At 70.5% G+C, this 22722-nt stretch overlaps 3 protein-coding genes across 4 annotated transcripts; 1 reads left to right on the plus strand and 2 right to left on the minus strand.

Moving 5' to 3' along the window:
* The first annotated feature begins 377 nt into the window (after nt 1–377).
* LOC134509825 (beta-enolase-like) lies at nt 378–5290 on the plus strand. The gene is given in 12 exon segments (XM_063322414.1): nt 378–534; nt 931–1026; nt 1464–1522; nt 1630–1699; nt 1817–1905; nt 1907–1951; nt 2326–2548; nt 3279–3476; nt 3784–3985; nt 4533–4641; nt 4743–4801; nt 5093–5290. Coding segments are annotated over 12 exon segments (1305 nt in total). The 5' UTR covers nt 378–449; the 3' UTR covers nt 5163–5290.
* Nucleotides 5291–5480: 190 nt separating this feature from the next.
* Nucleotides 5481–9232, minus strand: SPAG7 (sperm associated antigen 7). 2 transcript variants are annotated; one of them, XM_063322409.1, is made up of 7 exons: nt 8906–9214; nt 8353–8420; nt 7683–7771; nt 6898–6982; nt 6493–6582; nt 6047–6203; nt 5481–5610 (listed from the first exon to the last, which is right to left on the minus strand). In XM_063322409.1, exons 1-7 carry the CDS (start codon nt 8994–8996, stop codon nt 5492–5494), a joined length of 699 nt encoding a protein of 232 aa, XP_063178479.1. In that variant the 5' UTR covers nt 8997–9214; the 3' UTR covers nt 5481–5491. The 2 variants fall into 2 exon arrangements, with proteins under 2 accessions (XP_063178479.1, XP_063178480.1); XM_063322410.1 differs by lacking the exon at nt 6493–6582 and having other exon boundaries at nt 8906–9232.
* Nucleotides 9233–9459: 227 nt separating this feature from the next.
* Nucleotides 9460–22335, minus strand: CAMTA2 (calmodulin binding transcription activator 2). Its single transcript, XM_063322413.1, is given in 25 exon segments — nt 9460–9623; nt 10059–10133; nt 10542–10744; nt 11427–11447; nt 11599–11670; nt 11769–11924; nt 11927–11977; nt 12309–12512; nt 13048–13199; nt 13798–14038; nt 14416–14494; nt 14901–15109; nt 15461–15576; nt 15985–16122; nt 16226–16346; nt 16479–16781; nt 16783–17105; nt 17906–18049; nt 18161–18335; nt 18932–19003; nt 19831–19966; nt 20066–20133; nt 20556–20656; nt 20809–20887; nt 21502–22335. Coding segments are annotated over 24 exon segments (3255 nt in total). The 5' UTR covers nt 20840–20887; nt 21502–22335; the 3' UTR covers nt 9460–9559.
* Between the last annotated feature and the right edge of the window lie 387 nt (nt 22336–22722).

Below are 22722 nucleotides of genomic sequence, written 5' to 3' on the forward strand. Positions count from 1 at the left end.
GGGGGGCAAGGGGCGGGGGGGTCCCCAGAGAGCTGGGTCCCCTATAGAAAGGGAGGGGGTCCCCGGACGGCTGGGTGCCCTATAGAAAGGGGGGGGGCCAAGGACGGGGGGGGTCCCCAGACACCTGGGTCCCCTATAGAACCGGGGGGCAAGGGGCGGGGGGGTCCCCAGAGAGCTGGGTCCCCTATAGAAAGGGGGGGGGCAAGGGACGGGGGGGTCCCCGGACGCCTGGGTCCCCTATAGAAAGGGGGGGGGTCCCCGGACAGCTGGGTGTCCCCCCCCCCCGGACGCCTGGTCCCCCCGTGGGATGGGGGGGGGACGTGGGGGTCACATGGGGGTCCCCGGGCGCCTGGGTCCCCTCTGGAGCCTGGGGGGGGGGCGGGGGGGGTTCCCCCAGTTGCCTGGGTCCCCCCAGCCGTGACCCCCCCCCCGGCGCCCCCCCCCCAGCCATGTCCATCCAGAAGATCGTGGCCAGGGAGATCCTGGATTCCCGGGGGAACCCCACGGTGGAGGTGGACCTGCAGACGGACAAGGGTGCGGGGGGACACGGGGGCGGGGGGGCACGGCGGGGGGGGGACACTGGGGGACGCGGTGGGACTTGGAGGTTGGGGGGGGGTGTTGGGGACAGGGGGGGACGGAGGGGGGGACATTGGGGACCGGGGGGACACGGGGACGTGGTGGGACTCCAGCGTCGCGGGGGGGGTGTTGGGGATGGGGGGGGGGCACACGGGGGGGGACGTGGGGAGATGGGACGGGGACACACGGGGGGGGACACGGGGGGGACGGAGGGACACGCGGGGGACATGGCGGGACCTCGAGGTTGTGGTGGGACGTGACGGGAGCTGACGGGGAGCTGGGGGCCGGGGGGAGGACACTGGGGGGCCGGGGGGGGGGACACTGACAGTCCCCTGTGTCGTGTCCCCCCCCCAGGGCGCTTCCGGGCCGCCGTCCCCAGCGGAGCCTCCACCGGGATCCACGAGGCCCTGGAGCTCCGGGACGGGGACAAGAGCCGGTACCTGGGCAAAGGTGGGACACGGGGGGGGGACAATGGCGGGGGGGACAATGGCGGGGGGGGACAATGGGGGGCTGGCCATGACCGCGGCCCCCCAACTCCAACCGAAGACCCCAACGACTCCCCCAGGACCCCTGCAGACCCCAACTGGGACCCCCCCCCCCCCGCCCAAGATCCACCAACCCCCCCCCAGGGACCCCCCCTGGGACCCCCAAGACCCCCCCAGGACCCACCTGGGACCCCAAGACACAACCGGGTCCCCCCAAGACCCACCTGGGTCCCCAAAGACCCCATTGACCCCCCCCCCCCAAGACCCACCCCAAGCCCCAAGAACGCCCCCAACCCCCCCCCCCCCACCCCCAGCCCCCTCCCACCCCACCCAGTGTGTGTCCCCCCCCATTGGGGGGGTCAGAGGTTGTGCCCCCCTGAGCCCCCCCGCGATGTCCCCCAGGTGTGCTGAAGGCTGTGGAGCACATCAACAAGACCATCGGCCCGGCCCTGGTGGAGAAGGTGCGTGTGGTCCTGGGGGGGCAGTTGCGGGGGGGGGGGGGGTTGCTCGGGGGTCTGACCCCCAACCCCTGACCCACACCATCCCAATTCCACCCCCCCCCCCCCAGAAAATCAGCGTGGTGGAGCAGGAGAAGATCGACAAGCTCATGATCGACATGGACGGCACCGAGAATAAATGTGAGCCCCCCCCCCCCGCCCCCCCCAAAACCTGCCCCCTCCCCCCACCCGCACACCTGGGTCCCCTCCGCCTCACCCCCCCCCCCCTTGTATTCACACACACACCCCCCCCCCCAGCCAAATTTGGGGCAAACGCCATCCTGGGGGTGTCGCTGGCTGTCTGCAAAGCGGGCGCAGCCGAGAAGGGCGTCCCGCTCTACCGGCACAATCGCCGACCTCGCCGGCAACGCCGACCTCGTCCTGCCCGTGCCGGTACCCGCCCGGGCACCTGGGGGGCAGCGGGGGGGGGGGATTTGGCCGGGGAGGGCCCAGGTGGGTTTTGGGGTTCTTTTTCGGGGGGGGGGGGGGGTTGGGGGAACAATGTTGGGTTTTGAGGGAGCTGGTTGGGTTTGGGGGGGGGTTATTTGGTCTTTGGGGGGGAGGTGGGTCTTGTGGGGTTGAGTCGTTGGGGGGGTCACTGGGTCTTGGGGGAGTCGTTGGGTCTTTGGAGGCGTCACTGAATCTCGAGGGGGTCTTTGGGTCTTGGGGGGGTTCATGGGTCGTTGGGTCTTGGGGGGTTTGTTGGGTCTTGGGGGGGCTGGGGGTGTCGTTGGCCCCCCCCCGAATGCCTGGCTCCCTCCTCCAAGGCCTTCAACGTCATCAATGGCGGTTCCCACGCGGGCAACAAGTTGGCCATGCAGGAGTTCATGATCCTGCCGGTGGGGGCCAGCAGCTTCCGGGAGGCCATGCGCATCGGGGCCGAGGTCTACCACAACCTCAAGGGCGTCATCAAGGCCAAGTACGGCAAAGACGCCACCAACGTGGGCGACGAGGGCGGCTTCGCCCCCAACATCTTGGAGAACAACGAAGGTAAACGGAGGCGGCCCCGGAGGCCTGGGTCCTCCACCGCCCCCCCTCCCCCCCCCCCCCCGCCCCGGGACTCCTGGGTGCTCCCCCCACCCCACCCATCCCCCACCCTGGGGTTGGGGGGCTCGGAGCTATTTTTATCCCCCCCCAGGGTCGGGTTTCGGGGTCAAATCCAGAATTAGTGGCCGCGGCCGTAACCGGAGAAAGGCTACGGGGGCAGCGGGGGAGGGGCCCCCGGATGCCTGGGTCCACTTGGCTGGGGGGGGCGTGGGGGGGGATTGGGAGGGTCTTGGAAGGGGGAGGCTTGGGATGAGGTGGGGCGTCCATGGGGTTGGTGGCCACCACGGTGGGATGTGGGGCCCGAACGCCTGGGTCCCTCCCGGGGTGGGGCGGGAAATGTGGGGCCGGAATACCTGGGTCCCTCCATGGGTTGTTGCGGGGGGGGGGGGGATGTGGGGCCCGGACGCCTGGGTCCATCCCGGTGGGGGGGGCGTAATGTGGGGCCCGAACGCCTGGGTCTGCCCCACAGAGGGTCGTGGGGCCCGGACGCCTGGGTCCGCTTGGCCAAGGGTTGGCTGGTGGGGATCCACGGGGACGTCGTCTTCCGGGTGGGACATTTCGGGGTCCATGGGGGTGGCCCCGTAGCCACTGGGGGGGGGACGATGTGGGGCCCGGACGCCCGGGGGTGCGTCGTGTCCCCCCGACCCCCGAGTGAGGAAAGGGCGCCCCCTAGCGCTGGAGCTGCTGAAGGCGGCCATCGGGCAGGCCGGGTACCCCGACAAGGTGGTGATCGGGATGGACGTGGCGGCCTCCGAGTTCTGCCGCGAGGGACGCTACGACCTGGACTTCAAATCCCCCCCCGACCCCCAGCGCCTCATCACCGGGGAGCAGCTGGGGCAGCTCTACCAGAGCTTCATCAAGGACTACCCCGGTGAGGGCACTGGGAGGCACTGGGAGGCACTGGGAGGGGAGGGGGGGTTCTCCGGTGGCTCGTACGGGGTTGTGCACAGGGATGGGGTAGGAGGAAGAGATCCCAGAGCGGAGAACGGGGTCGCGGGAGGGACTGGGAGGGACCAGGGGCAACTGGGAGGGACTGGGGGGACACTGGGAGGCACTGGGAGGGCAGGCGAGGATTCTCCGGTGGCTCGTAAAGGGTCGTGCACGGGGATGTGGGGCGGGAGCCGGCCCCCTGCCAGAGCTGGGAGGTCGCTGGTCCCTTACTGGTTTATACTGGGCAGTGGTGTCGATCGAGGACCCCTTCGACCAGGACGACTGGGAGGGGTGGCAGCGGTTCCTGGGGCAGGTCGACATCCAGGTGGTGGGGGACGACCTGACGGTCACCAACCCCCGGCGCATCCAGCGGGCGGCCGAGCTCCGCGCCTGCAACTGCCTCCTGCTGAAGGTCAACCAGATCGGCTCCGTCACCGAGTCCATCCAGGCGTGAGTCCTCGGGCGAAGCCCTCGTGCGAGACCCTCGTGCAAAGCCCGCAGGGAAAACCCTTGGGCAAAACCCCCCCGTGCGAGGCTCCACCTGCAGAGCCCTCGTGTGAGACCCTTGGGAAGACCCCTCGTGAAAACCCCTCGTGCAAAACCCTCGGGGAGAGCCCCTCGTGCAAGGCCCCTCGTGCAAAACCCTTGTGAAAAGCCCCTTCGTGAAAAGCCCCTGGGCAAAACCCTCGTGCAAAGCCCCTGGTGCGAGGCTCCACACGGAAAAACCCTCGTGCAAAGCCCCTCGTGCGACACCCCCCGATGCCAAAAAACGTCCCCTTGTGAAAAGCTCTTGTGCCAGGACCTTCTCCAAAGCCCCTCGTGCAAAGGCCCCCGTGAAAAACCCCCTCGCGCGCAGCCCCTGCAGCGGGGGCTCCCTGCGCACGAGCCTTGTGCGAACCCACGTCCCCCCACGTCCCCTCGTGTCCTCTCACGTCCGTCCCCCCCCCCCCCCGTCCCTGTGTCCCCCCCCGTCCCCGTGTCCCCTCGTGCCCCCCAGGTGCAAGCTGGCCCAGAGCCACGGCTGGGGGGTGATGGTCAGCCATCGCTCGGGCGAGACCGAGGACACCTTCATCGCCGACCTCGTCGTGGGGCTCTGCACGGGCCAGGTGGGACCCCGCCGTCCCCCCCCCCCCCGGCACCAACGTCACCCCCCCCCTCACCCCCCCGTCACACCCCCCCCCAACTCCCCTCTGTGTCCCCCCCCCAGATCAAGACGGGCGCCCCCTGTCGCTCCGAGCGCTTGGCCAAGTACAACCAGCTGATGAGGTGAGGGGTCCCCAAATGTCCCCCCCCCCGTGTCCCCCCACATTCCCTGGGGGGTCCCCCCCCATCCCCATCCCCACACGTGCCCCCCCCCAACCCCTGGGACTGTCCTTGTCCCCCCGCATCCCCCCCCATGTCCCCTCTGGGGCCCCCCCACGTCCCCCACCTTCAGCCCCCCGTGCCCCCCCACGTCTCCCCCTGGGCCCCCCCCCCGCATTGACCTCATATCCCCCCCCCGCCATGTCCCCCCCGATTGCCCCCGTGTCACCTCACTGACGCCCTGTCCCCCCCCAGGATCGAGGAGGCGCTGGGGGACAAGGCCAAATTCGCCGGCCGCAAGTTCAGGAACCCCAAGGCCAAGTAGGATGGGGACCAACGGGGGCCACCAACGCCCCCCCGGGGGCCACCAACACCCCCCTGGGGGCCACCAAGGTTCCCCCCGGGGGGGGTCACCCCCGCAACCCCCCATTAAACGCTCCAGAGCACGACAAACCCCGACTCGTTATTTTCTTCTGGGGGGGGGAACACAACGAGGACACCGCTGTCCCCCCCCCTCCACGACCCCCCCAAAGCAGACACGGGAACACGGGTGGGAGCTGAGGCGCTTTATAAGCCCCCCCCAACGCGTGTGTGTATGTGCCCCCCCCATTAAATACCCCCCCAGGGGTGCAGCCCCCCCCCCGCCCCCCCCCGTCACGCTGAGGCCCCCCCGGGCCCCCCCTCATCCTCCGCCTGCCGCAGCCGCTTCTTGGCCCGGATCTCGTTCATGGCCTCCTCAATGGAGCGCGTGTCCCGCTTGTTGGCCACCGGCACTGGGGGGGGGACAAAGCGGGGGTGAGGGGGGACACAAGTGTCCGGGTGTCCCCGAGACACCCCCCGCCCAAAGGGGACCCCAGCATCTGGGACCCCCCCACAGGGGAGCCTGGTATCCCCAAAACCCCCCCAAAGGGGACCCCAGCGTCTGTGACCCCCCCGTAAGGGACCCAGGTGTCCAGGAGCACCCAGTGACCCCCCCTTAGGGGACCCAGGGGGCCCCACGGCCCCCCCCATCAGGGACCCAGACGTCTGCGAGCACCCGGTTCCCCCCCTTTGGGCACCCGGGTGTCCCCAGGACCCCCCCGATACGAGACCCAGATGTTGGGGACCCCCCCACAGGGGACCCGGGCGCCCCGGTGTCCCCAGGACCCCCCCAGGAGACCCAGGTGTCCCCAGGACCCCCCCCGTGTCCCCCGGCCCCCCCGGGCTCACCGCAGCCATAGGCCTTGTTGGCCTCCATGGTGCGGGCGGCGGCCTTGGCGGCGTCGCAGCCAATCAGGTGCCGGTATTTGTCCTTGTAATCGGTGGGCGGGCCCGGGGGGGCGGGGCCTGGCGCGAGCTCCGCCTCCTCCTGCTGGGCCGCCAGCTCCTGGGGGCGGGGCGTCAGCCGTCAGACACGCCCACCCCCGCGAGGCCACGCCCCCAGGGACACGCCCACACAAGCACCACCCACGAAAGTCCCACCCCATGAGCCCCCCCCCCCGGGGACACACCCACTCAAGCACCACCCTCATAAGCCCCGCCCCCCCCCGCACACCCCCACGGAGACCCCACCCCCACCAGGCCCCACCCAATACCTGCTCCCCCCCCCGGCCCCACCCCATCACACCCCGCCCCAGCAGCCCCCTTTAGCCCCGCCCCCCGGAGGCCCCGCCCACCCGCAGGCGCCGGCGTTGCTCCGCCCGGGCGGGGTCCCACTCCTCCCCCCGCCGATAGGCCTCCAGCTCCTCGTCCGACGGCGCGAACTCCTGCGGGGGGGGACACACCGCGCCCCGGGTCACCTCCTGTCCCCAAGGGTCCCCTCCCCCCACGGCCCCCCCCCGGGGTCCGCTCTGTCCCCCTGTGCCCCCCCCCCCCGCTGTCCATCCCCCCCCCCCCCCCCCGTCCCCCTGTGTCCCCCCCCGGCGGTGCCCTGCTGTCCCCCGTGTCCCCCTGTCGTCTCCCTGCCACCCCCTGCCCCTCTCTGTCCCCTCCCAGCCATCCCCCGGCTCCCCTGTCACCCCCATGTGTCCCCCCCCCCCGCTGTCCCCCCCGCGATGTGTCCCCCCCGCCCCCGTCCCCACCTTCTTGAAGACCATGACGTAGCGACTGTCCTCGTCGTCCCCGAAGGAGAAGGACGTCAGCCCGGCCACCTCCGCCACGTCGTGCCTGGGGAGGGGACAGGCCGCTGTCCCCAAGGGGTCCCCAAGTGTGCCCCGGGGGGGGCCCCCAGGGCAGAGCTGCCCCCCCGGGGTGCTCCTGTGCTGTCCCCATGTCCCCCCAGTATCCCCATTCCTGCCCCCCAGGGGCCCCAGTGTCCCCAACGTCCCCCCGGGGTGTCCCCTGTCATCCCCCCCGCCCCAGTGTTCCCAGTGGTGTGCCCCCCCCCATGGTGTCCCCTTTAGTGTCCCCAACACCCCCTCAGCATCCCCAGTGCCCCCCCCCCCACGTCCCCCAGTGTCCCCACTATCTCTCTCTACAGTGTCCCCAGCGTTACCACCCCCAGTGTCCCCAGTACCCCCCCCCCGGTGTCCCCAGTGTCCCCTCCCACTGTCCCCCACTGTCCCCACTTCCCTCCCAGTGTCCCCTAACGCCCCCCCGCTTGTTGTTCCATTACCTCCCTGTGTCCCCCCAGTGCTTGCCTCAGTGTCCCCCCAGTGTCCCCAGCGTTGTCCCCTCCCCAGCGACCCCCACTATCCCCCCCCCAGTGCTCCCCCAGTGTCCCCAGTGTCCCCGCAGTGCCCCAAGTGCCCCCTCCGGTGTCCCAAAGGTATCCCCGCTGTCCCCTCCGGTGCCACCCCACTGTCCCCACAATGTCCCCAGTGTCCCCCCCAGTGTCCCCAGCCCCCTCCCAGTGCCCCCCCCTCACAGGATGCTCCTCTCGATCTTGTTCATGGGCTGGAAGCGGCGCCGGGGCTCCCCAGTGGCCTGGATGAACTGGGAGACCTCCTGCTCCATCTGGGGGGGACCCAGGTGTTGGGGGGGGGTCCCAGGTGCTCGGGGGGAGGACGGACACGCAGGTGACTGGGGAAAGGACCCAGGGGCTTGGGGGGGGGGGACCCAGGTATCAAGGAGGGGACCCAGGTGTCTGGGGAGGGGCCCAAGGCGCTTGGGGGGGGACACACAGGTTTTGGAGAAGGGGGGACCCAGGCGACAGGGGGACCCAGGCGTTCTTGGCGGGGGGGGGTGGGGAACATCCAGGTCACTGGGAAAGGGACCCAGGTGTTTGGGGGGGACACGCAGGCACCAAGTTGGGGGGGGACATACAGGACCCAGGTGTCTGGGGGGGGGACACCCAGGCATCCACGTGCCCAGAGACCCCCCCCCACAGGGAACCCAGGCTTCCAGGCCTCCCCCCAGGGTGTCAAAGAGGGGACCCAGGTGTCGGGGGGGGGGACAACGGTGACACACATCGGGGACCCAGGCGTCCAGGCCTCCCTCCCAAGTGTCAAAGAGGGGACCCAGGCACCCGGGGAGGGGGGACACGTCGGGGACCCAGGGGTCCAGGACCACCCCCCCCCCCCCGCCCCCCCACTCACCCTCTTCCTGAACTCCACCTTCTGGCGCTTCTCCTGCTCCTGCAGCTTCTTCACGCGGGCGGCTTGTTCTGGGGGGAGAAGGGGGTCAGGCCCCCGGTGCGTCCCCCCCTCCCCGGGCTGGGGGGGGAGCACACAGGGGGCGGAGCCAGAGCAGCGCCACGCATCCATATATGGGCGGGGGCGTGGCCAAGGGGGGCTGAAGGCAGGGCCAGAGCCATATAGGGAATATCACCCCAAGGGGGCGTGGCCACAGGGACGGGGGCGTGGCCACTCCGAGGGTCTACCGGGGGCCACCGATAGGGGGCGTGGCCAGCGAGGCACCCGCAGGTGTCAATCGGGGGTCTGTGGGCGTGGTCCAGCAGCCGGGGGCGTGGCCAGAGCCCCCGGGCGGTTGTCAAGGTGATCTGGGGGCGTGGCCAGAGGGGAGGGGGCGAGAGGCCGGGACGCGCCGCCGCCGCGCTCCCCCCAGCCCCGCGCCCGTTAACCCCCAACACCCCGCCACTCCCCCTCCGGTCCCTCCCGGTTCCCCCCGGCGTCCCCCGGCCCCGCTCACCCTTGGCCCGGCGCCGGGCCTCGCCGTCGGCGGCGGCGGGCGGCCGCTCCATGGAGCTGAGGATGGAGCCCAGCAGATCCAGCTCCGCCATCTTGGCGTCTGCCGCGCGCGGCGCCACGCCCCCTGGCCGGCCGCACGCTGCGTCACCGCGCCGAGGGGGCGCGGCCTGGGCACGGAGGGGCGTGGCCCGCACGCAACGGGGCGCGGCCTTGGCCTAATGGGGCGTGGCCTGCCCTTAAAAGGGGCGCGACTGCCGCACAGCGGCGACTCCCCCCCGCCTTAAAGGGGCCGCGTCTTAAAGGAGCCGCGCCACCGCTACGCGTGTGTCCCCCCCCTACGCGTGTCCGTTCCCCCCCCCGCACGCGCCTCTTTTTTGGGGTGTTTTTAAGGTTTTCATTCCCGCTGCCTCTTTTATTAATGGGACTTTGTACAAAGGAGCCCACGGGGGGGGGGGAGGGAGGGCACGGGCGGGGGGGGGGCGGGGGGGAGGGCCGTGGGGTGGCTCTGCGCCCCTCCCCCACGCCCCTCCCCCCGGGGGGGACCCAGGCGTCCGGGTGCCGCTGGGGGGGGGGGGGGTTGGCACCGGAGATAAGGCAAAGGGGGGGGCACACGCACCCCCCACCCGGACGCCTGGGTCCCCCGGGGGGGGGGGTGTCACGAGGCCAGGCCCCGCGGCTGGGAGCCGTCCCCCTCCCGGCTCTGCTTCAGCTCCTCCAGCCTGGGGGGGACACACACGGGGGGGGGTCAGGCTGCGCGGGGACCCCCCGGCCACCCCCCGCAGTGTCACCTGTCTCCCCTCGTGACACCCCCCGTCCCCCCACGATGTCCCCATTTCCCCCCCATCCACGTCCCCACGCCCCGCCCCGTGTCACCTCCCCCCGTGTCCCCCCCACTCGTGTCCCCGTGACCCCCCCCGTGTCCCCACGCTCCCCCCCTCCCCTTGTGTCACCTGTGTCCCCCCCATCCCCTCCTTCCGTGTCCCCCCTGTGTGTCCCCCCCATGTCCCCTCCTGTATCCCCCTCATATCCCTTCCCCCCGTGTCCCTCCCACTCGTGTCCTCCCCCCCCCGCCGTGTGTGTCCCCATGGATGTCCCCCCCACCGTGTCCCCCCCCTCGTGTCCCCCCAACTCGTATCCCCCCCCCATGTCCCCACCGGTGGTGGCAGCGCCGCAGGAAGCGCATGATCCTCCGGGCGGCCTGGTCCTGCCGCAGGGTGAGCAGGGGGGGCCTGGGGGGGGGACAGAGAGGACACCGCTGTCACCCTGTCCCCAAGGACCCCAGTGTCCCCTGTCCCCAAGGCCCCTGTCCCCAAGGCCCCTGCCCCCAAGGACTCCGGTGTCCCCTGTCCCCAAGCCCCCTGTCCCCCACTGCCCCCTGTCCCCAAGGACTCCAATGTCCCCTGTCCCCAAGCCCCCTGTCCCCCACTGCCCCCTGTCCCCAAGGACTCCAGTGTCCCCTGTCCCCAAGGCCCCTGTCCCCAAGGACTCCAGTGTCCCCTGTCCCCCCTTCTCCCCTGTCTCCAGCACCCGCTGTGTCACCTGTCCCCAAGCGCCTTGTCCCCAAGCGCCCCCCGTCCCTCCCTCTCCCCTGTCTCCAGCCACCCAGTGTCCCCCCGTCCCCGTGGCGGTGTCCCCACCGTCGTCGCGCGGCGGGGGTGGGGTTGGTGGCGGGGTTGGTGACACCGGTGGCAGGGTGGTGCCGCTGGTGCCGCTGGCGGAAGCGCTGCTGGATGAGCAGGGCCGCGCGGCGCCGGCGCTGGAAGCGTCTCTGCTCGGCGAAGCTGCGGAACTTGCTCTGGATGAGGATGGCCGCCCGCGTCATCCGCTGGAACAGCGCGAACTGCGGGGACAGCGGGGACACGGGGACGATGGGGACACTCCGGGGACGCCACGCGCCCGCTGGGGGGGGGGTGGGCACCCAATGGGGGACCCAGGTGTCCAGGCACCCAACGGGGACACCAGTGTCCAGGTGACCCCTGGGGACCCAGGAGTTTGGGGACCCAAGAGGGACCCAGGTGCCCCCTGGGGATCCCGGTGTCCAGGCACCCAAGAGGGACACTGGCGTCCAGGTGACACATGGGGACCCAGCAGTTTGGGGACCCAACAGGGACCCAGGTGTTCCCTGGGGACCCCAATGTCCGGGCACCCCAAGGGGACCCTGGTGTCTGGGCACTTAAGAGGGACCCGGGTGTCCAGGTGACACGTGGGGACCCAGGAGTCTGGGCACCCAAAGGGGGCACAAGGTGACACACGGGGACCCAGGTGTCCCGATGTCCCATGGGGACCCCCACATCCGGGCACCCAAGAGGGACACTGGTGTCCAGGTGTCCCCTGGGGACCCAGGAGTTTGGGGACTGAACGGGGACCCAGGTGTCCCCTGGGGACCCCGGCGTTTGGGCACCCCACGCCCCTGGAGAGGGACCCCGGTGTCCGGGCACCCAGTGGGGCCCCCCACATCTGGGTGCCCCCCCGCAAAACACCCCCCTGGGGATGGGGGGGGAGGACCCAGGTGTCCCCGTTACCTTCAGCGCGATCCAGGTCAGCTTGTGGGGCAGAGAGAGAGAGGGTTAACGGGGTGGGGGGCGCCGGGGGGGTCCTGGGGAATTTGGAGGGGGCCCAAGGGTTTTGGGGGGTCCCGGGGGTGTGTGTGGGGGGGGTCCTGGGGGGGGTTGGGGTCCCCCCACCCCCCGTTACCTGCTTATACTTGCGGTAGCAGCGCTGGATGACGGCGGCCGCCAGCTCCTGCTGCTCCTTCAGCCTCCGGCCCTGGGGGGGGGCGGGGGGGGGGGGGGATATAAAAGATCTGGGGGAGGTCAGTGGCGCCGGGGGGGGGTCCCTGGGGTGGGGGACAGCGGGTGACGCACCCGGTACTTGCGGAAGGCGCCCTGGACCAGGCGGGCGGCCTCGTAGAGCTCGTGCTGCTCCTGGTCCGAGAGGGTGAGGAGGGCGACGGGGCCGTCCCCCCCCCGCGCCCCCCCCGAGGCGTTGAGGAACTCGGCCCAGCCTGCCGTCGAAGGGGGGGGGGGGCGGCCGCTCGGGGACCCCCGGCGACCCCCGGGGTGACGCCTCCGCTCTGGGGGGGGGACACACAAGGAGAAGGGGGGGGGGGTCAGGGTGTGGGGTGGCACCTCCCGCTTCAGGGGTGTTGGGGTGTCACAGGGCGTGGGGACCCCCCCGGGGATATGGGGGTGTCACGGGATGTGGGGACACCCCAACCCCCCCCCGTGGGGACATCGGGGTGTCACAACCCATGTGGGACCCACCCAATGGGGACACCAGGGTGCCACCAGCCTTTGGGACACCCCCTTCGTGGGGACATCGGGGTGTCACAGGACACAGGGGACACCCCCCCGGGGCCAGTGGGGTGTCACCATCCTTGGGGACCCCTTGGGGACAGGGGGTACCTGTGGGGGGGGGGCGGGGGGGCGGTCGACGCTCTCCAGGTAGGTGGCCAGCCAGGCCATGGCCGCGCTCAGCCCCGCTGTCCCCGATGTCACCGGTGCCACCGCTGCTGTCCCCAGCGGCCCCGGGGGCCCCCCCGGCGCCTCCTGCTTGATGCGCTCAGGGGTGGCCTCGATGATCTGCCGGGCCAGTGTCACCACCTCGGCCTGGGGACAGGGACAGGACAACGTGGGGTCACCCCCCGCCACGGGCGTCCCCAACCCTGGGGGTGTCCCCAACCTCAGATGTCCCCAACCCCAGGGGTGTCCCCAACCCTGGAGGTGTCCCCAGCTTTTGGGGTCCCCAACCCTGGACACCAGGGTCTCACCCCATGTGTGTCCCCAACCCTGGACATGTCCCCAGCCTCAGATGTCCCCAACCCTGGAGATGTCCCCAGCCTTGGGGGGGTTCCCAACCCCAGGTGTGTCCCCAACCCCAGGTGTGTCCCCAACTTTACGGGGGGCCAACCTCAGAGGTGTCCCCAATCCTGGAGGTGTCCCCAGCTTTTGGTGTCCCCAACCCTGGACACCAGGGTCTCACCCCATGTGTGTCCCCAACCCTGGGTGTCCCCAGCCCTGGACATGTCCCCAACTTTAGGGGGTCCCCAACCCCAGACGCTGCGGTGCCCCCCCGTGTGTGTCCCCAACCCAGGAAACGTCCCCAACCCCGGAGGTGTCCCCCTCCCATGGGTGTCCCCGTCACCTGCAGGGCGTCATCGGTGTCGGGGGGGCTGGGGGGGGGCGGCCCCCAGGGCTCATCCTCAGGGGGCCCGGGGGGGGCGGGGGGCAGCGGGACGGAGCCGGGTCCCTCCGAGAGTCCCGACGGGGACGAGACGCTGCTGGCCGTGCTCAGCCCTGGGGACAGCGGGTGGCATTAGTCCTGGCCGGGGGGGGGGGGGGGCACATGGGGAGGGGACAGGGGACACCTTGGGGACACGGCGGGGGGGGGGAAAGTGGATGCAAAGAGGCTGGGAGGGGACAGGGGACATCGGCAGGGACTTGGGGACAGCTGGGGACAGGCAGTGGGGGGGGAAGGGAACACAAAGGCTAGGGGGGGACAGGGGACGTGAAGGGACACTTGGGGACAGGCTGGAGGGGACCAGTGACACCCTGGGGGGACACGGGGAGGATTTGGGGGAACACAGGGACACAGTGACAGTGACAATACCGGGGTGACAGTGACAATACTGGGGTGACAGTAGCCAGAAGCAGGGAGGGGACACAGTGACAGTGACCACAGTGGGTGACAGAGGCCAGGGGCAGCGAGGGGATACAGTGACAGTGACGATATTGGGGTGACAGTGACGATATCAGGATGACAGTGGCCAGGAGCGGGGAGGGGACACGGTGACAGTGACCACACTGGGGTGACAGTGGCGGGGGGCAGTGAGGGGACACGTTGACGGTGACTGTACCGGGGTGACAATGAGGTGCCGCGGTGCCGCTGCCATACCTGTGTCAGGGCTGGCGGAGAGCGGGGAGGGGACGCGCGGGGCAGGGAGGTGACAGCGCGGGGAGGCGGGTGACAGCTGGGGCTGCAGCTCCTCCAGGCGGGTGACAAGGGCCAGGTGGCCGCGGGCGCGGGCCAGCCCCAGCGGCAGCCGGCCCAGGGTGTCGGGGACGGCCAGCGCCCGCGGGTCCCAGTGGCACAGCCGCTCCGCCGCCTCCCGGTGACCCAGCGCGCACGCCCACATCTGGGGACGCAGTGGCACCTCGTCACCAACGTCCCCAAGGGGTCCCCGGGTCCCCAGGATGCCACCCCCGGTACCCCCAACCCTGCCCGAGCCACCACCTCCCAGCCCTGTCCCCCTGATCCTGCTGTGCCCCCCCCCGCCGTCTCCCCACCATGTCCCCATTGTCCCCTCCATGTCCCTACCATTTTCCCCGTTGTCCCCAAGGGTCCCCTTGTCCCCAAGATGCCACCCCCGGTCCCCTCAGCCCTGCCTGGGCCACCACGTTGCACCCCATCCCCTTGCGCGCGCTGTCTCCCTGCTGTGGCCTGTCCCCACCCTGTCGCCCACGTGTCCCCTCATGTCCCCGCTGTCCCCCCGCTGTCCCCGTGTCCCCTCACCAGGGGGGTGCAGGAGAAATGGTCCACGTTGAGGGGGTCGACCTCCTGCTCCAGCTCCAGGCTGTCGGCTGCCAGCGCCCTGTGGGGACAGGTCCCAGGGTGTCACCTCCCCCTTGGGGACACATCCTGGGGGGTCACCTCCCCCAGCCCTGTCCCATCCTGTCCCCGTCCCATCCCTGTCCCCAAGGTGTCCCCGATGCATCCCCAAATGTCCCCAAGTGTCCCTCTGCTTGGCCTCCACCCTGTCCCCATTCTCATCCCCTCCTTGTCCCCAAGGTGTCCCCAGCACGTCCCCAAGGTGTCCCCAAGTGTCCCCACTCTCCGCCAGCACCGCAAGGCCTCCACCCTGTCCCCATCCTGTTCCTGGTCCCATCCCCCTCTGTTCCCTGTCCCCAAGGCGTCCCCAACATGCTCCCAGGTGTCCCCAACGCATCCCCAAATGTCCCCAAGGTGTCCCGAAGTGTCCCCAAGCTGTCCCTGCTCACCGCCAGCGCTGCAGGGCCTCCACCAGGCCGGCGTAGCCCTGGGCGGCCGCCAGGTGCAGCAGCGTCATCCCGCGGAAGGTGGCCCCGTGGGCCAGCGCCGTCCCCGACGGTGGCCCCGACGATGTCCCCGAGGACGTTCCCGGCCAGCCTGGCTGCGCCATCATGGCCTCGCAGACGGCCACCACCCGCGCCTCAAAAGACCCCGGCCCCTGTCCCCGCGGGGACGTCAGGGGACAGCAGGGGACATGGGGGATGGCAGGAGACACAAGGGGACATCAAGGGACACAGGGACAGTGGGGACATCAGAAGACACAAGGGGACATCAGCAGATTCCAGGGGGCATTGGGGACATCAAGGTACACGGGGGACATCAGGGGACACTGGGGGATGTCAGGGGACACCAGGGGACACACGGGACAGTGGGGGACAGCAGGGGACACCAGGGGACATTGGGGACATGAGGGGACATTGGGGACCTCAGGGGACACCAGGGGACATCAGGTACACAAGGGGACACCGGGGGACGTCACAGGACATTGGGGACACCAGGAGACCCTGACCTGCTCCGGGGGGGTGTCGGGGGGGGCCCCCCGCGGCGGTTGGGGGGGGCCCAGTGCCCCCAGGCGCGTCTCCAGCTGCTCCAGTCGCTCCAGTATGGACAGACGGAACTGGGCCTCTGGGGGGGGGGGGCAAAGGGGGGGTGAGGGGAGGGACCCCCCCAAAATGGGGAGAGGCCCCCCCCCACCGTTCGGGGACGGGGGGCCTCTCCCGGACGCCGGAGTCCCCCATGTGATGCTCCCCCCCCCAAAATGGCATCACTCCATGAGGAGGGGGGACAATTTTGGAGTGTCCCCCCCTATAGCGGACGCAGACATCCCCCACGTGAGGGTGGGGACAATTTCGGGCTGCCGCCCCCCGCCCCCCCAGGCGTCCGGGTGTCACCCCCCAGGAGTGCAGGGACAATTTAGGGGTCCCCACAGCCCCCCCCACCCCCAAATAATGGACCCAGGCGTCTGCGCGTCACCCCCCAGCAGGGTGGGGACAATTTTGGGGGGTGCCATCCAAGGGGGGGGTCCCCACTCACCGTCCAGGGACAGCCAGTCCAGCTGGGCCCCGGGGGGGCCACTGGGCCCCCCCCTTGCCCGGTACTCAAAGGGGGCAGCGGCTGAGAGGAGCCGGGGGGGACAAGCCACCCGTAGGGCGGCCACGCCGGCCTCGTGGGCTGCGGGGACACAGAGAGGGGGTGTCGGGGGGGGGAAACACGGGTGGGGGGGACGCAGAGGAGTGTGGGGGGTGTGTCCCCCCCCCCCCGCGGTGACACTCACGGGGACAGTAGCAGCGCAGGACGCCCGGCTGGACCAGCGCGGCCGGGACCGAGAGGCGGTCGAAGAGGCAGGTGTAGGCGCCAGCGCCCCACGGCCCCGTGATCAGCACCTTCACCCCACCCTGGGGGGGGCAAAAAATAACGGGGGGGGTTAAAACATTAAGGGGAGGGGGTCAGCCATGGGGTGACCTTTAATAGCGGGGGGGGGGGTTGGGGGCATGTTTTACCCCCGCCCCGCGCTTTTGGGTGCTCACCTCGGGGTAGGACCACTCCGGGGAGAAGTCGGTGATGGCGACGGGGGGCTCGGTGGGGGGGGCAGGGGGGGGGGAAAGGGGAGGGTGTGGGGTGTTGGGGGGCTCCTGCGGGGTCGGGGGGGGCCCGGCGTCTGCCTCCCCCACCTCTTCTTCGTCACCCTTTAACCTGGGGGGGGCCCCGGGGGGGGGGTTCGGCCTCGCAGCCGTAGGTTTGGCCCCGGCGGGGGCTGTTGAGGAAACAGTCGGGGTCGAAGGCGGGGGGGGCGTGGGGCAGCCCCACGGCGCCGTGGGGCAGCGCCGTGGGGCAGGAGCCCTCGGGGGTCACCAGGTGCTGGCTGGGGGTCAACCCCCCCAACGGATTTTCGGGCCCCCCCGGGGCCGCCCCCCCTAAATTCGCCACCACTAAAAGGGGGAGGGTGGGGGGGGCAGGGGGGAAGGAGGAGGGGCCCCCCTCGGGGGCGGGGGGCGGCGGAGGGGGCCCCCCCAGGCCTGGGGAGGGTTGGGTGGTGTCAGGGGAGGAGGGGGGGGCTTTGGGGGGCTCCCCCCCTCCAGCCGGGGCCCCCCCCGGCTCCACTTTGGGGGAGATGATGCGGTGTTTGGTGCTGCCGCACTTGTGGCCCGGGGTGCCTGGAGTGGGGGGGGCAAGGGGGGGGGCGTTAAGTGGGGGGGGAAATGGGGGGCCCTGAGGGAACTGGGGGGCTGTCGGGGGGTAGGGGGTGCCTGGGGGTCCCCTGGGGGGTGATGGTGGGGATGGGGGTCCCCAGGGTGTTTGAGGGGTCCCAAGGGGGGTTCAGGGAGTCCTGGGGGGGTCCCGGGGAGTCTCAAGGGGGGTTTGGGGGTCCTTGGGGGGGTTGGGGGGATCCCAAAGGGGTTTGGGGGGTCTCAGGGGCATTTGGGGGCCCTCGGGGGGGAGAGGGGCTGTTTGGGGGATCCCAAGGGGATTTGGGGGACCCCAGGGGGGTTTAGAGGGTCCCGGGGATTTTGGGGTGTCCCAAGGGGCTTCAGGGGGTCCCGGGGGGTCCTGGGGGGGGCAGGGGGGTCCCACGTGCTTTGGGGGTGTCCCAAGGGGGTTCGGGCTGTCCCAAGGGGGTCCTGAGGGGTTTGGGGTGGGTCCCAGATAGGGGTCAGGGGGGTCCCAAGGATTTTGGGGGAGTCCCAAGGGGCTTCAGGGGGTCTCAGGGATTTTGGGGGAGTTCCGGGGGGGTTTGGGGTGTCCCAAGGGGCTTCAGGGGGGTCCCACGGGTATCCTGGGGGGGGGGGTTGGGGGTGCCCCAAGGGGGTCCCAGGGATTTTGGGGGTCCCGGGGTGTCCCAGGGATTTGGGGGTGCCCCGAGGGGGTCCTGGGGGTCCCAGGGGTTTGGGGCGCCCGTGGGGGGGTCCCGAGGGTCCCAGGGGTTTGGGGTGCGCGCGGGGGGGTCCCGTCTCACCCAGCCCCTCGGCGCAGAGGCAGGCGTGGGTGCGGGGGGGCGGCCGCGCCTGGTGCCTCTCCAGGACGTGCTGCACCAGCTGCTCCAGCGAGAGCCCCCCCGGGGGCCCCCCCCCGTTACTGCAGCCCCACTTCACCCCGTGAACTGCGTGGGGAAGGGGGGGAACAAATTAAGCGAGAAAAATTAAAAAAGGGTTTTGTGGGTTTTTTTGAAGGGGGGGCACCCTAAAGCAACCCCCCCCCGCCCCCAACTTACACATGGGGCGCAGCTGGGCCACCAGCTCCTCCTGCGACCACTTGAGCCACTCGCGGGGGTCGGCGGCGGCGGCGCAAAGGGGGGGGGCCCCGGCGCAAAGCGGGGGGGCGCAGGGGCGGCCGCACTCCTCCATGGCCGGCACGTTCAGGTAGTGAACCAGGACAATGTCGGGGTTCTGGGGGGGGGGGGGGGAAACAGACATGGTTTTTGGGGGGGTGGGGGTGGAGGGGACATCACCCACCCCACCCCGGGGAGGTTTTGGGGGGTCTCTGGGGACACCCCACCCCCCGTTACCTGCAGCAGCGGAAGGTTGGGGGTGTTGGGGGGGGGGAATGGGGAGTCCTGGGGAGTGGGGGGTGTCTGGGGGTGGGAAATGGGGGTTCGGGGGGGCTGTTGGGGGTCACAGGGGTCCCTGGGGGGCTGTTGGGGGGATGGGGGGCACGTGGGGTGGGAAATGGGGGTGCCGGGGGGCTGCTGGGGGGGATGTGGGGTGCCTGGGGGCAGGGCACAGGGGTTCCTGGGGGATGTGGGGGGCTGTTGGGGAGTGGGGGGTTCCTGGGGGTCCCCTGGGGCTGCTGGGGGGGGGGTCAGGGAAGGGAAGTTTGTGGGGGTTCCAGGATGTTTGAGGGGTCCCAGGGGGCCCCAAGGGGGGTCCTGGGGGGGTCCCAGGGAGTTTGGGGGGTCCCAGGGGGGTCTTGGGGGTTCAGGAGGGTCCTGGAGGGTTTGGGGGCCCCGGGGGTGGGTGGGGGGGTCCCAGGGCCCCCCCGTTACCTGCAGCAGCCAGTAGCAGCGGCGGTGGAAGGTGGGGACGATGGAGGAGTGGACGTAGCAGCCGTAGAGGCACTGGGCGGAGGGGGGGACACAAGCGGGCTGGGGGGGGCAGGCCTGAAGAACCCCCTCCTCGAAAGTTGGGGGCCCCCCGACACCCCCAAATCAACCTCACCCTCCCTCCCGCTACCCAAATTATCAACCGGGGGGCGCCTCACGCCCTGATCTGTTTGGCTGTGGGGGGGTGACACCCCAAAACCACCCCCAGGCCTCCCCCTTGGGGGCTCTGACACCCCCAAACCCCACCCTGGGGGTTCCCAGCATCCCAAAACCCCACACTTGGGGGTTCTGACACCCCCAAATCAGCCCCTGGTCATCCCCAACACCCCCAACCCCCCCCATCCCCCCTTAAGGCTCCTCAACCATCCCCTTACCCCTACCGTGGGGGGGGGCGATAGGTTTTTTGGGGGGCAGGATTTTTTTGAGGGGGAGAGGTAATTTGGAGGTTTGGTGGCTTTGAGTTCCCCAGCACCCCCAAACTTCCCCCTTGGGGGTCCCCAGCACCCCCCGGCCCCCCCCTCAGCCATTTCCCCCCTCCCCATCTCCACTCCCAACTGCCGCCTTACCCGTGCTGGGGGGAGGTAGGTTTTTTGGGGGGCCAGATTTTTTGAGGGGGGACAGGTTTTTTTGGGGGGAGGGGGATGTGATTTAGGGGTTTGGTGGTTTTGGGGTCTCCAGCACCCCCAACGCCCCCCCTCAGCCACTTCCGCCCTCAGGGCTCCCCAACCGCCCCCTTACGCGTGCTGAGAGGGGGGTAGGTTTTTTGGGGGGCTGGATCTTTGGGGGGGGGGGCCAGGTTTTGGGGTGGTTGGTGGTTTTGGGGGGGCCGCCCCGCCTCCTACCTCCACCCCCTGCACCTTCAGCTTCATGTGGTCCTCGCGGGTGGTTTTCCCGTCCTTGCGCTTCTTCCAGCAGTAGCCATCCTTGCGGTACTTCACCTTCTTGCGGTTGTAGAGGATGACGGAGCCATTCTGCGGCCTGAAAAAAAACGTGGGGTCGGGGGAGGCACCCCATGGCCTGTGACCCCCCCCGGGACCGCGACCCACGGCACCCCATGGCTGCCCCACGGCGCCCCACCTGGTTTTGGGGGAGCAGGAGAGCCACTCGTCGTGTTTCTCGAAGGTGATGAGATAGGAGGCGATTTCCTGGGGGAGGGGGGGGAAGGGGTGAGGTGGCCCCCCCGTGTCACGCTGTCACCCCTCCACGTCACGCTGTCCCTCATTATCCCTGACCCCTAAGTCCCTGACCCCCCGTTGTCCCCCATGTCCCCCTGTGTCCCCATCCCTGTGTCCCCAGTGTCCCATCCCCTCCTGTCCCCAATGCCCTGTGTCCCCACTGTCCCTGCATCCTCCCCACCCTGTCCCCAACGTCCCACGTCCCCACCGTCCCCAATGCTGCATCCCCTTGTGTTCCCAGTTCCATGTCCCTCTATGTCCCCGTGTCCCTGCCGCCATGTCCCCACCACCCTGCGCCTTGGTCCCCACGTCTCCACTATCCCCGGCTTCCTCCCACCCCCATGAGCCCCGTGCCCCCGGATGTCCCACCGTGTCCCCAGGTGTCCCCGCACCTCGTTGGTGTTCCAGCGCAGCTGCTCCTTGGGCAGGACGGGACATTTGGGCAGACACTCCACCAGCTTCCGCGGCAGGAAAACCTTCAGGTGGCTCCTCTCTGCGGAGCAGCGCTGAGTGTGTCCCCCCCGCGTCAGGAAAACCTTCAGGTGGCTCCTCTCTGCGGAGCAGCGCTGAGTGTGTCCCCCCCGCGTCTCCTTCCCTCCCCGGTGTCCCCAGGCATCCCCAAGTGTCATCCCCCCCACCCCTTACCAGAGACCTCGGTGGGTTCCTTGCTGCTCATGGCGGGGGTCGGCGTGGGGCCCTCAGGGTGCGGAGGGAGGGCTGGCACCTGGGGGATGTCACCAGAGGTCACCCCCCCCTCCGCATCCCTGTCACCCCCCCGGGTGGGTGATGGGGGGGGACAGGACACCGTGGGGACATCACTTGTGGCTCCCCACGGCTCAGGCCTGGGTATCCCTGGGATCCCATTACCATCCGCAGCACCCCACATCCCTGCCCCATGGCACCCCTCACTGCCCCCCAACAGCACCCCACATCCCTGCCCCACACCCCAAAGATTCCCGCCCCACATCACCCCACACCCCCCTCCACGGCCCCCCCAGATCGCCATGCCACACCTCCAACCCCCCCCCCCCCACGGCACCCCACATCACCCCCCGCATCCCCACACCACACGCCCCACACCCCCACCCCATGACGCCCCACATCGCTCCTCCATCCCCACCTCACAGCACCCCACATCCTCACCCTATGGCACCCCACATACCAGCCCCATGGCATCCCACATCCTCACCCCACAAGCCCAAGACCCTCACCCCACACCCCCTCCATCCCCGCCCCACGACACCCCACAGACCAGCCCCCTGGCACCCTCCATCCCCGCCCCACGGCGCCCCACACCCCCGCCCCATGACACCCCCCATCCCCGCCCCTCGGCCCCACCTGCCGGCAATGGGAGGCCTCTTCCTCCTCCTCCTCCTCCTCCTCCTCCGCCGCCGCCGCCGCCCCCGCCGCCGGCCGCCATCTTCCCGCCCCGCCGGGGGCCAGCGCTGACAGCGCCGCCGGCGCGTGACCTCAGCGCGCACTGCGGGGGGGCGGGGCCAAGCGCCGCGAGGGAGGGGCGGGGCCGGGCGCGGGGGGGGGCGGGGATGTGGGCGGGGCCAGCGGGGCCGGCTCCTGCCTATAGGAGCCATAGGATCGGCACGGGGCGGCTGTAGGGCCCTGAAGGAGCGGCCGTGGGGCACTACAGGGGGCGTCTATGGGGCACATAGGGGGTCGCTATAGGGGGTCAGTATGGGGCCCATAGGAGATGGGTGTAGGGCATTATAGGGGGTTGCTATGGGACCCACAGCAGGCGTCTATAGGGCACTAGAGGGGGTCACTGTAAGGGGTGTCTATAGGGAACTATGGGGGCAGCTGTGGGGCCCATATGGGGTGGCTACAGGGCACTGTAGGGATATTTATAGGCCACTATGGGGGTGTCTATAGGGCACTATAGGGGATCAGTATGGAGCACTATAGGGGGTGTCTATGGGGCACTATAGGGAGTGTCTATAGCGCGCTATGTGGGGTTGTTATGGGGCACTAAAGGGAGTGCCTATGGGGCACTATAGGGGGTGTCTATAGGGCGCTATGTGGGGTTGTTATGGGGCACTAAAGGGAGTGTCTACAGGGTGCCATAGGGGGTGTCTATGGGGCCCATAGGGGGTGTCTATAGGGCACCATAGGGGCTGGCAGCCCTCGGGAGGGGTGGGGCCGTGGGGGGCGGGGCTTTCTGCCCCCACCCATGCCCTGCTCACCTGGGGGGCCCCACCCGGCCCCGCCCCCGGGACCCCGCCCCAGGTCCGACGCTTCACCCTGGTGGGGGGCAGAGAGGGGGGAGGGGGGGTGATGCACGTTGTCGCCCCCAAACCCGCCCGTTTTCGCCCCAAAACCCGGCTCTCACTCGTCGATGCTGCTCTGCCGCCGCTTCAGCTCCTGCAGGTGGGAGCGGACGGAGGCGGGGCCGGGGGGGCGGGGCTGGCGGGGGCGGGGCCGGCGGCAGAGGGAGCGGGGGGAGGGCAGCGGGGAGGGTGGGGCCGGCCACGCCCTGCCACGCCCCACCACGCCCCTCCCTTCCCCCTCTGCCCCAGGGCATTTGGGGAGAAAGTAGGGTGTTTGAGG

Source organism: Chroicocephalus ridibundus, unplaced genomic scaffold (assembly GCF_963924245.1).
Source record: "Chroicocephalus ridibundus unplaced genomic scaffold, bChrRid1.1 SCAFFOLD_571, whole genome shotgun sequence".
NCBI classification, from domain to species: Eukaryota; Metazoa; Chordata; class Aves; order Charadriiformes; family Laridae; genus Chroicocephalus; species Chroicocephalus ridibundus.

Coding starts and splice junctions, on each gene's coding strand:
- SPAG7 (XM_063322409.1), bottom strand. CDS start 8,996: ATGGCGGAGCTGGATCTGCTGGGCTCCATCCTCAGCTCCATGGAGCGG. Junction 8,421..8,905: donor GGCCCGGCGCCGGGCCAAGG/GTGAGCGGGGCC, acceptor TTCTCCCCCCAG/AACAAGCCGCCCGCGTGAAG. Junction 7,772..8,352: donor AGGTGGAGTTCAGGAAGAGG/GTGAGTGGGGGG, acceptor GGTCCCCCCCAG/ATGGAGCAGGAGGTCTCCCA.